The sequence below is a fragment of the Gekko japonicus genome, unplaced genomic scaffold (genome assembly GCF_001447785.1).
Source record: "Gekko japonicus isolate JY-2015 unplaced genomic scaffold, Gekko_japonicus_V1.1 scaffold664, whole genome shotgun sequence".
In the NCBI taxonomy this organism is placed as follows: domain Eukaryota; kingdom Metazoa; phylum Chordata; class Lepidosauria; order Squamata; family Gekkonidae; genus Gekko; species Gekko japonicus.
Window position 1 is genome coordinate 234,054 of NW_015166441.1, and position 13,155 is coordinate 247,208.

Sequence of the window (13,155 nt, forward strand, 5' to 3'; positions counted from 1 at the left end):
TGATAGGAGTACTGAAGTCCAAAAAGATGCTGGACATAGCCAGCTTCTGTTTTGTGGATGAGCATGAGGTCTAGAGGAGTTGATCACAAGCACAAAGAACATAAAAGTTCAGCTATGTATGTGGCAGCAGTCCTGCAACATAAGCCCTTACTGCAATGTGTTAAAACACCCCCAGCATTGCCTACTAGAGACTGGGGGGAAAACCTTGACTGTGCATTAATATTCTCATTGTCCCTCCCCCCACTTTTGGATTATCTTCCTGGATTCTGTCCTGAGCTGTAGTGTATTAGATACACAATGCCCTGGAGTCAGATGTGACAGCCACGACTTCCTCTTTGTCTGCTAATCCATTCTAATACTACAGGCATCACATTACTGCTGGCAGCTTTACTAAGTGGATCTGAATGTGCTCATGGGTACTTTATGGCATAGTTAAACATGAGGGTGGAGCATGCTTTAACTTTAAAAAAGTTAATCTTTTCAGGTACATGAAGGAAGATGCAACCCATGGGACAACAATCTCCAACACAGTGCTTGCCAATGAGTCTCCTGGCACCCACTTATTTCTCCAAAGTATCTCTGCCAAAGCAAAGAGCCACCCCTTATTTTACTCCCACTTCAGATGATTAGAGGTGGTTCAGAAGAGCCCAGGAAGTACCATCTTTATGTCTGCAGGAGCAACCATTTGGAAACAGCTGCCTCTATCATAGGAAGAATCTTGGCTTGAAACCTCTCCATTAACATGTTCTCAATTCCTTTTTTAAAAATTTAATACTAACAAGTTTCTGTGTCCAATCATACAAGCAACCTCAAGCATAAGAAGAAATCTCATTGACTGCTCTGGTCTTTTCCTAAGCTGCATTGGGTCTTGATGTTTTATCACAGCACTTTCCCACTCCCTGTTCCCGAGTTTGTGTCTTATGGTTCTTCTTCAGGGTCATTGTTTGCATGTGAATTCATGAGTTACAGGTCTAGTTCATTGAGAATTTTTTACCTTTCAGATTCATGATCTTCCATTCTTTAAAATGGAAAAGCTGAAGCAAAAAGCCCTACGTTATGTTAGACTAGCCTTGCCAAGGCTTTCTGTGATTGGGCTCATTAAGCCCTAGCAGACAGTTCTTGGGAGATCACAACTCTATTATTTTATTTAAAGATCTGTATTTAGGCTTACCAAGTGCCGGCGGGGGATCTGCGTGTCTTGGCAGGATCCCTGCCGTGGGGACAGCGACACATGTTGCACCCACCGTCGCCAGGATGTGACGCTATGCGTCGCTCTGGCAACGGGACTCCAAACAGCCCCGTTGCCAGAGCGACGCGTAGCGTCACATCCTGGCGATGGCGGTGCAACGCGTGTTGCCGTCCCCGCGGCAGGGATCCTGCCAAGACACGCAGATCCCCCGCCGGCACTTGGTAAGCCTATCTGTATTGTACTGTGCCTGCTTGCAGATGGTATCCTTACAAGCCGAAAAAAGAACCTTACTATGACAGGAGTCCCCAACAAGGTGCATGTGGGCACCATGGTGCCTGCAAACACCTCTCCTGGTGCCCCCAAAGTGTTTTTAGAAAGTAGGTGAGGCCAGGTGGGACTTTTGCACAGCAGGGCTTCTGATTGGCCACTGGAGATCCAATTGGCTGTGCAGATTAAAATGTTTCAGCAGCAGCTGCCACCACAGTATTGATTTTATTCTCTTGCTACTTTTTTCCAGTGTATTTTTTTTAATCACACTTTTTGTCCCCTTGGGCTTCCTGTGTGTGGTTGGCTCGCCTCCTACAGCAGACATTTTGTAGTTGTGTGCACCGTGTCAGAATTCCAAAGGTGCCTATAGGCAGGGGTCATTTTGTAGGAAAAGAGGTGCAGGAGCTCATTAGCATAACTTATTTGCATATGCCACACCCCCTGACATCACCAGAAGTGTGTCAGAAGGCAACACCCACTGCTCAGGCTCCACTGGACTGTTTTGGATTGCTAGCTATTGGTGGGGGGGACGTGCAGATCTGTCCTCGCAGAGGAGGGAGAGCTTGTACCTGAATAAAACTTGGTCTTAAAGATGCCACTGGACTGTTTTGGACCGGGGGGCTGGTGCTCTGCAACTTACCTGGCTGCTTCTTGCTCCGACTGAGGGCTGCTGGGAGCAGGGGGTGGGGCTTGTTACATGTACCCGGCCCCTGGGCTCTTTACTGCTGGAGCTCCGCTCCTGTGCGCTCCTGCAGGAAATGACCCCTGCCTATAGGCTCAAAAAGGTTGGAGACCTGTGTGCTATGATGTTTCTTGGCTTGTTAACTTTGAAGTGTTTGCAAACCAAGGTTTTGGGCACTCCTGCTTAGTTGTAACTGTAATTAGCTCTAATGCATATGATTACACTAAATTATGGTTACAACAAACCATGAATAGGAAAGAAATTTGTGCATGAGGTGGAAGAATTAAACCTCAAATCACATTACTGATCCCTGAGCCCTGGTCTGGAGATCAGGGAATGTGATTGCGGAATTGAGTCAATGGCTCTGTGCTATATTTTATATTCCTGCATTGTACAAATTGCCGGCATAATGGGCTTAGACTGGAGTAATTCTGTATAGGACCGCACTAACAGTTCTTAGCATTACTTACACCATCATTAGCTATCTAATAGCACAACAATTTATATGCCTGGAATTTTTAATTGCCATTTCATTTCTGAGATTCATTAATAGATATTTGAAAATAAATACAATTATTAAGAAATAAACAGAGTGATGAGTAGGCACTGGGTTTTGGTTCATTAGAGCTCATCTTTAACATTGGGATCCTTTTGCTTTTTTTCTTTCTTATCCTCCTTTCCTTTTGGTTCCTCCTTATCATTTATCTTTTTATATACTGTATCTTGTCTTTCTCTTCTCTTCCATTCTCTTTCCTGTTTATCAGAATTTTGAAAAGATGTGAATAAGAAAACATCATTAAAAGCTAGTACAAATAAACGGCTAGGTATTTATGCAGGCTTATTCCCTCTCAGGTTCAAATGAAAGCTATCAGGAACTTTTAAAAAAGATAATATTTTCAACATTGTAAACATCATAGCCCTGTATATGAATGCAGAAATATATTTCTGTTTGCTTCTGTCTCCCATTCCTTCTTGGCTAAAAAGTCAATGACTAAGAAGAGCTGAGCCCTTCCCAAGGCCTCATTGAGGGAGGACAGAAGTCAAACCCTTTTAATTTAATGCATTGTTCTCAGGAGTATTTCTTGACCTTACTGATAAAAAAGCATACTCTTGCATATACAATCTGATTTGTTAGATTTCTGCTTTAAAGAGTAACTGACATGCTAATCCAGTAACTAAAATCCATGGGGTTAAGTATAGGCAATATTTTTTGTAAAATCTGGTCGGCATAACTATTTGTATGTACAGAACCCCATACAAGAGTTTAAGTTGATTCTGGCATGTTAAATTGGTCCTGTAAACATTTTAGCATGTATTGAGATGGCAACTGGCTGTGTCCTGAGTTAAAGCACTTGTTTTGTTTCTCCTCTCAGTGGAAGGCTGCAGGAGGAGAGAAAAACAGTGGTACCTTTCACTATAATGAAAGATCAGCAAAGGGATCACATTAGCTGCAAGAGGCAAAGCAAGGTGAGAGAAGGATGAAAAAATAGGACCTCTTTCATTATCCTTCTTCTGCCTGTCAACCTAAAAACTAATGGGAACAGCCACAGAACTGTCTTAAAAACTAGACAGGCTTTGGTGTAATTACAATAAGAAAAATAGGGCTCACCAAAGAAAATTACTCTTCTATATCTTTAACACATTTAGTTGCATCATTATACCAAATTCCCTTATAACAAATTTGCTGTATTAACTAGCATTCATTCATTATATATATGAAGTACATTTCATGAACATAAGCAAAGCCAGTAAATGATAATATGAGTACAATACAAAATAATACAAAATCTTGATGTAGTTATTTTTAACGTTGTTTTGGCTGAGCCAAAGACACTAGAGAGAGGTTGCGTTGATCCACATTATTGTCATGCCTGCTTGTGCCACGGCAAGAGATTGGTGAGAAACACCAACTGAGAGATAGAGTTGAAAAAGACATACGAAACAGCTGTTTAATCCTAGGAAAGTGTGTTCTCTTTATCTCCTACATTCCTTGGAACTACATGTTTTCAAATGAAGGAGTGATAAACACTTTTCAGGAACTCGTATAACGAGGACTCCTCAGTTTGCTTTGCACACTTTACAGCTCCGTCAGGACGTCTCAAAGAGTAAACATTCCAGGAGCTCAGCCAAAACAACATCAAGAATAACTGCATCAAGATTTTGTATTGTTTTGTATTGTACTCATATTATCATTTACTGGCTTTGCTTATGTTAATGAAATGTACTTCATATATAATGAATGAATGCTAGTTAATACAGGAAATTTGGTATAATGATACAACTAAATGTGTTAAAGATATAGAAGAGTATTTTTCTTTGGTGAGCCCTATTTTTCTTACAGGACTGTCTTAGGCAGAAGATTTCTAATGTTTCCCACATCCATGAAAAGGGTTCTCAGCAGGCCTGGACAAAAATGTCCTATCCCTTTAATAAAGATTTAATGGTATGTTATTTATCCCCATGCCAAGAAAAGCTTCAACTCCCATATCCACACATTATATTTCTATTATTTCCCCCCATGCCTGATGGTAATGCTACCCATCAGTATGAGCCATGCCAACATCTGGATTTTTTTAACAAGCCACATTATGAGTGTTTTCTGTGGTTCCTTAAGACTTTATCCTACATTTTGGTCTGTCCAGTTTGGTTTTTTTTACTATAATAGTAAGTGTGACAACAGACTATCTCCAACTGAAACTTCCAATAATTCTTAATGACCATCAAAAGCTAAGGCCAGTTTTTAACAGAATATGATTTTTGACCAAGCATCTTGCTTGAAAACTTTGATAACTCTTCCCTTCTGATACTTATAGCATCTTAATTATACAAAATATCGCAATGACAGTTTCATCTGATATGGTATGCAATTTGTGAAAAGAAAAAAAAGTATACAAATAGCCAATATCCTTTTGTATTGGATTTCTAGTTTGAGCTTTTGTGAAGAATATGCTAGCAGTGTAATCCTAAACAGAATTTAGTTAGATTAATGGGTTTAGAAGGGTGAATTTCTGCTTTACAACTATACTGTGAATCTCTTACTTAGCAAAGGAGTTTCTTGACCATCCAAAGTCAAACAACATTATTGGCTTGTTCAACTGTACTCCAGGTATTTTAACTAGCATTTTCAAAAATAACAGTGAATATGTGCAAATGTTGATGCATACTGGAGCTTAGTTGCTGCTAGTCAATTACTTTTCCTAAATTATCAATGTGTTTTACGTACATTTCTTAACCATCCTTACAGCTCCTCTTTAACAGTTCCTTCTCTTAGCTACTCTGGGGTACACTACTTGTATTGCCATTCAGTTTAAAAATGTTCAGTAGGCAAAACATTGTTGCAAATACACTGAACACCCCAACTCATAATTAGTACATGCTGGGAGATAGCCTGGCATAGGCTGAATGAAGACTTCAAACTTTGCTTAGTGGAGTGGTAGGATACAGAGCAAACAATTTACCTACACTTAGCCTGGCCTTCTGGTCCACTGAAATATCTATTGGTATTTAATTAACTGTCTACATAAAGCTCACTATTTCCCAGTTACTATATATAACATGAATTGTATTCAGCTGCAGATTACCAAACAGTTGGAGGAAATATTTTGCAAAACTGACAATGTGAATATGAGTGATAGTATGTACCCTGCCTCGCCTGACTTGCTAAAAACATAAAGATGGTAAAGAAAGACCCCTTAACAAAACTGAAGAATAATATTCCCACTCCTATAGCCATAAAAATTTGCAACATCGTTCATTACTGTATGTTTCTCATACCCTCCTGTGTGCGATGTTACAGCACATAAACAAGAGAATATTAAATATTTATTGTTCTTAAAGACTCCTATGAGAATCCAAAAAAGTATGCATGTAATTATCAGACTCAGCCATAAAGTATGATTTTTACTTTTGTGAAATGCTATGGAGTCACTTACATATGTGGTTCCCCACATTTCATTACCAGCATCTTCAGCATACTTTTCATCATTTGTGATAAGAAAATTATCAAAGATTGTACCGGATCTTCCCTATTGGAATAAAAAAAGGAGAACTGTAAACCTCAAAGTAATTCTTAATACAAAGGATAATTATTTCCAGCAATCCAACTGAATTTGCAGGCTCTAAACGAATTTGGCATAATCCAGGATGATCCATTTATGTCCTAATCAGAAAAGAAATTATACTGCAAAGGTTGATGTAATATATAAAACTGCCACAATGAGATCAATGTAGATACAACAGAATGCAGCAAGTCCAGAATGGGTAATGATAATTTCCAGTAGTACTTCCAGCCATCACTCATGGCCTTTCTTTATGTTTAAGAACAACACTGTGTGAGCACGAATACCTACTAAATATTAAAATCTTTGTTCTGGGGAAAGTCTACTAGAATTTCAAACATGCACAATTAATTAATCGGAATCTATATTTCTATAAATGTCAAATGGTGCAACTAAAAATCCCTCAATAAGATGAAAAGCTTCAACTATCCATTTCCATGTATTACACCTCTTAAAGAGACTGAACACTTTTCTCAGCCCTGTTGGCTACTTTAGTTTATTTCATTAAACATTTTCCCCTAAGCACTTTTGTTTTGATTTTGTCTAATCCCCTTTTGCATTCTCTTTTGGTCAAGACTTCGGTAATATAGACCCGTAATAAATTGAAAATTGAAATTGATTTTGTCTAATATGGATTGGAAAAGAGGGGATGGAACTCAACAGTGGGAGCCAGCTAACATACTGGAGTTAGTACAGATCCAAAATTTTGTGTCTTCCTGATTTTTCCTGTAACCATGGTGTCTAGAGAGACTTTAATGAGAGATTACAATCAGACAGCCACCAGTGTTCATCAGGTTTTGCATGAAAAGCTCCGTTTGGTACTTTTAAATGTTTTATTTAGGTGAAACAACTTAGATTTTGCACTACTGAGAATAAATTGTATGTATGGTCTTGACATTTTTAGAACATTATAAATAAAGCCTGGTGTTTCACAAAATTATTGTTCTGTTGTATTATTATTCTGTTGTATCATTATATCTGGGGCCTTTGAAGGTCAAGACCAGCACCTTGAATTGTGTCCAGAAACAAACTGGAGGCCAATGTAGGTGGATCAAGACTAGAGTGATATCATCCCTCTAACCCACTCCAGTCAACATATTGGCTGCAGCATTCTGTACTGATTGCAGTTTTTCAACACTTTTCAAGGGAAACCCCACATAGAGCACATTGAAGTAATCTAATCTAGATGTAACCAGGGCATGTACCACAGTGGCCAGATCTTTTCTGTCCAGGAAAGGCCACAGCTGGCTAACCAGCTGAAACTGGTAAAAGCCACTCTTGGCCACAGCTATCACCTACTTATCCAACGGTAGACCTGGGCACAAGAGCAATTGCAGACTATAAACCTGTTCCTCCACGAGGAGTTCAACCCCATCCAAAATGGGTGACACCTTAAATCCTGGGTCAGACTTTCCACCCACAAGTAGCACTTCCTTCTTGTTGGGATTAAGCTTCAGTTTATTAGCCCACATTCACTACAGAACTGCCTCCAGGCAATGGTCCAGGGTTTATACAGCCTCTGTGGGATCAGCTGTAAGTGTGAAATAGAAAATAATGTCATCTGCAAACTGGTGACAATCCAACCCCAGATCTCCAGATGACTTCACCCAGCACTGTCATGTAGATGTTAAAGAGCACAGGGGACAGGAGGGAACCTTGTGGGACCTCACACGCCAAAGGCCAAGGGGCTAAACAGCAGCCCCCAGCACTACATTCTGAAACCTACCCTTCAGGTAGGACTGGAACCACTGCAGTCCAGATAGGCAGTCCAGAAGGCTACCAAGATCAATGGTACTGAAAACTGCTGAGAGGTCCAGGAGACTCAACTGAGTCACACTCCATTTGTCCACTTCCTGGCGTAGGACATCCACCAAGGCAACCAAGGTTGTTTAGTACCATAACCTGGCCCAAAACCATACTAGAAGGGATCTAAACAATTTGCCTCATCCAGGAAGACTCAGAGTTATGCAGCCACCACCCATTCAATCACCTTGCTCAAGAATGGAGTATCTGAGACTGGTCAATAATTATTGAGGTCTCCTGGGTCAAGGGTAGGTTTCTTTAGAAGTGGATGCACCACAGCCTGTTTCAAGGCAAAAATGACCACCCCCTCCTAAGGAAGCATTCACTACCTCTTGAACCCAGTCAGCTGCCCCCCTGGAAAATATAAGCAGGAGTTATACTATCAGGTGGAAGGCCTCAGACTTCCAAGGACCCTGTCCACATCCTCAGCAGGGCCATAGCCATTGGTGGGGCACACAGGGCAGCACCTCACAGGGTGTCTGTTGTGGGGAAGGGGAGGGAGGGGAGGGGAAAAAGATTGCAAGATGCTCTGAGACTTCTTTGGGTGGTGAAGGATGGGGTATAAATCCAACCTCTTCTTCTTTTGCATTTGAAGCCCCCACCCCAGCAGCACCCCACCCAATCTTCTTCAATCTGCTTAAGCCATGCCGCTGCCAGTCCGAAGCTCTGTTCTTTTGTAAGTCAGAGCCAGTTTCTAAAGGGACATTTAAAAGGTAGCTGCTTACCCCAGTGACCCCGGCTCTTCCTGCTGCTTGTTGGTGGGCCGGGCCAGGCCAGTATTGCTTAAGCTGCGCCATGCTACTGGCGGCCCAAAACGATTGCTCTAACCCTCCTTCCACTCACCTCTTACCCTGGCAGAAGGAGAAAGCAGCATGTGGCCCAGAAGGAGGAAGGAAGGAGGGTTAGAGAAATCTCTTTGGGCCAGTGGCAGTGTGACGCAGCTTAAGCAATACTGGCCCAGCCCACCAAGAAGCAGCAGGAAGAGCCAGCATCGCCAGGGTAAGCAGCTCCTCCTCATCTCCCTCCCCTCTGCACCTGTGCCAGTCCCAGCCCAAGCGTACTTCTCTCCAGTCTGCCCACCACCACCCACAAGCCCTTTCCCCAAACAAGCTGTAGGAGCGCTGCCGCACTGAGACCATAGATTTCTGTCTGGCGGAAAGTGGCCCTTTCTCTGGCTCTTCATTATTTATTTATTTATTGTGACATTGTGCCCACCAGTGGGGCCCCCCCCCATTTTTTTCCTGGCTACGGGCCTGAATTCCTGAATAAACTGAAAAGTATCTCACACAATTGCACAAGGTAGCATCCTCGCACCATCTGACCTTCTCACTGCTAACATGGAGTCCAAGTCAGAACAGATGTGAGGGATTTTATTTGCAATGTGCTGAGCAAAACGGTCACAGTGGGCCACCAAGCAGTTCATCTCCTCCTGCAGGCCAAATCCCAACAGGCCTCCGACCATTCAGAAGAGTTCTGCTGGGCTACACTGTGCAGATGCAATGGCAGCGGAAAACGGTTTCTTCTTTGCTGCCATCACCACCACAGAGTATGCTTTAAAATTAGAAACTAGAGTAACATCACATAATTGGCAAGTTTCAATACAGTAAAAGATTCCAGCCTCCAAATTACCACTCACACAATATTATATTCTACTACTTCCCAAAAATTGGCCATTTGGGCTATAAATAAATTAATCACTTCCAGATCTAGCCAATGAAGACACCAGATGTATACACCTTAGCATGCATGTTGGCTTTTCAGCCTGCAGTAGTACAGAGACTGTGGAAGCAGTCTATTCCAGCATCAAATTTTGGGGGAAAAGAAATTGGGGAGGGGGGAAGCTGGGCACATATGGACTGTTCTATGTTCATTGTGCATTCACCAGATTTTACTCTAGAAAGAGGTTATTGAAATACATCACTTATAAAATAATTCATACCCTTAAGTGGTTTGAGGATTTCCACCTTGATTATTTATAGGCTGCCCACACTCTTGATTTAATTAAAGAGATTACAATGAGAAGTGTAATGTATGTCATCTTTTAAAAATGAATGGGTTACTTACCAATACTATTGCTCTAGACTACAGAATGAAAGCAGATGTTCTTTTGTTCCACAGCAGAATGACGGCCATTACAAAAATTATCTTTTCAATGGCAGTATGAGTTCTGCTATCTGCATAATATACATACCTGTAAAATTTCCAAGCCAATAACACTAATATTGAAATATTTGTAAAGACTAGGATCTGGAGTGTATTCTGGGTTATCTACTTCTGGCTGGACCCAGATGCCATTATAATAGGGATTTTTAATTATACGAGGTTTCCATATTCCCTGAAAAAAAGGATATTTGAAACAAGTTTAAATATTTTTTATTTTCACCCAACTTAATCCAGACATTGATCAATTAGCATAAATCTGGGATAAAAGAGTAAATACATAAAAAGGAAAATAAATATGCAACACTAATGTCAGTGATCTGTGTTATACCATCTGCTCCCAAAAAGCACATCCCTCATTTATTAACAGAGAGGCAATTTCCACTATTTCCCCCACTTTGCCACCTGTTCTGTTCATGAGAGTCCAGTGACCCCACGGGCAACATGGTGGAGGGTGAACATTTGTATAAGGAGAGGGATACAGAAAAACAGGTTGCTTACCTGTAACTGATTATCTTCGAGTGGTTATCTGTGCATTCACACCTCTGGGATATAGTGTGCCTGCGCTGACCCTGATTGGTATAATGGAAAGCAAAAGGGATTTTCGCGCCCGCTCCCTGGTCACGTGCCGGGCTCCACTGCGCATGACTGGGGGGGGGGCACGAGGATCCCGCCAGTTCCTTCTGACCGCTGCCCTCAGTCTCCAAAGAAAGGACAGGACCAAAAGCAGAGGGGAAGGAGGGCGGGTGGTGTGAATGAACAGATAACCACTTGAAGATCATCAGTTACAGGTAAGCAACCTGTTTATCTTCTTCATGGTCTCTCTGCATCACACCTCTGGGAGACTAGCAAGCAGTACACACCTACCTGGAGGAGGGAGCTGAGGTACTAATTCTGCGCCGCCTGCAACACTGCCCGACCTACTGCTGAATACTGGTGAATGCGCACATCAAGGGCGTAGTGCTTCACAAACGTGTGAGGAGTGACCCAGGTCGCTGTATTGCAGATATCTTCTAGCAGGAAGGCTGTGGATGCGGTCACTGCCCAGGTGGAATGTGCCCTTAGCAACCCCGGAAGTGACTTCTTTGCTAGCGTGTAGCACAGTTTAATAGTCTCCACAATCCATTTGGATAGGCGTTGGGACGACAGCTTCTTCCCTTGGGAGGGTAAAACATAAGAGACAAACAAGGCTGGTGACTTTCTAAAGGGCCTTGTTCGACTCAGGTAAGAGTAGCACTCTTTTGACATCCATCGAGTGAAGCCGATGTTCTTCCTCGTTCAACGGGGACAGGAAGAATGCTGGGAGGACAATGTCTGCTTGTAAGTGAAACTCAGAAACAACTTTCGGTAAGAAAGAAACATCTGGAAGCAACGTGACCCCATTATGACGGAAACTCAAATATGGGGGGTCACAACGGAGCGCCGACAGTTCGCTCATCCTCCTGGTGGAGGTGACTGCAATTAAAAAGGCTGTCTTCCACAACAGCAGCTGAAAGCTACAAGTAAGCTATCGGCTTGAAAGGCTTGTCTGTAAGTCTCATAAGCACCATGGGCAGGTCCCATGCTGGTGTAGGGCCATGTGACAAAGGAAAAAGGTGGGTCAGGCCCTTAAGAAATCTTTTGGCCTGTGGGTGGGGAAAAACAGAGTAACCATCAATCGGTGGGTGATTGGCTGAAATTGTGGTCAAATAGACCTTCAATGAGGTACAACTAAGGCCCAAGTTCAAACAGGATAATAGAAAGCCAAAAATTGTCATCAGATCGAATGGGGGTGGTGGCAATCCCAACGACGTAAGGTGGGACAAGAATTTTCTCCACTTCCCTTTGTAGGAAGCTCGAGTGGACGGCTTACGACTGTTTAGTATGACATGGTCTATCCTGTCTTTGAACTTCAGAAGAGAATCCTCCAAGCCTTCAGCTTGAGAAGCTGCACGTTGTGATGCAGAATCTGCCCCTTCCCCGCAAGGAGGAGATCCGTGACTGGAGGAAAATGTATGAAGGAGCCCTTGGAGAGATGGAGCAGAATGGGGAACCTATGTTGCTGGGGCCACCATGGAGTCACTAAGAGGCAATGAGGTTTCTCCTGCATTATTTTGGCAAATACTCTGGAGATTAGTGGAATTGGAGGGAAGAGGAACACATACATGCGTGACCATGGGACAAGGAGACCATCACCTAGAGACAGGGGATCGATCCCCGCTCTTGAACAGAACAGACGACATTTCCTGTTGTGGTGTGTAGCAAATGTATCCATCTCCAGATAGCCCCATAGGTGAAAGATCAACTGGAGATATTGTCAGTTGATCTCCCATTTGTGCTCCGACGCGCTGCCCCTGCTCAGGAAGTCTGCTTGGATGTTCAGAGTCCCCGGAAGATGGGCGGCTTTCAGGGATGTGCCCCACGACAGACAGTCTTCCCATATTTCCAGGGCTAGACGACATAGTCCCCTGGATACCGTGCCCCGGTCTGTTGATATAGCAGAGGGGCGTGGTGTTGTCCATGAGGACAGTGACTACCTGCCGAGCCACAAGGTGTCGAAAGGACCTGAGTGCGTACTGCACTGCCAACAGTTTTAGGAAATTGATGTGGTGGTGGGCTACTTGGGATTCCCAACGAGCCCCGACACAAAGTCCTTTGAGATGTGCGCCCCAACCCCAAAGGCATGCGTCTGTGGTTAATGTGAGTGTAGCCTTGGCTGGGTGGAATGGAGCTTCCGCTAGGATATTTGCAGGGTCCGTCCACCAGACAAACCACAGCTGCACTGTTGAATCCAGGAGGCGATAGTAACTTTTGAAACTCTCTTCTCCAATGTGTGAATATAAACACGACACCCAAACAACGAAGAGAAGTCCTTTTGATAAAACAACACAGAACACCTACAAACATCAGATGTGTGCCACAATTTCTCTTTCTCATACACTAGATTTGGACAAAAGGAGGGTAAATTGACTTGTTAACATGGAAAGAAGAACCTTGGGAACAAAGGTCAAGTCTAG

At 42.8% G+C, this 13,155-nt stretch overlaps 1 protein-coding gene across 1 annotated transcript in view; it reads right to left on the reverse strand.

Annotated features, from left to right (window-relative positions):
* Positions 1 to 2,188: 2,188 nt before the first annotated feature.
* LOC107111057 (calreticulin-like) overlaps positions 2,189 to 13,155 on the reverse strand; it is a 33,030-nt gene continuing 22,063 nt past the window's right edge. Inside the window, exons 8-10 of the mRNA XM_015411965.1 lie at positions 10,191 to 10,334; positions 6,071 to 6,163; positions 2,189 to 2,891 (exon numbers count right to left, since the gene is read on the reverse strand). Of these exons, the coding sequence (XP_015267451.1) occupies positions 2,760 to 2,891; positions 6,071 to 6,163; positions 10,191 to 10,334 (369 nt within the window). The 3' untranslated portion in view covers positions 2,189 to 2,759. The remainder of the gene's footprint in view (positions 2,892 to 6,070; positions 6,164 to 10,190; positions 10,335 to 13,155) is intronic.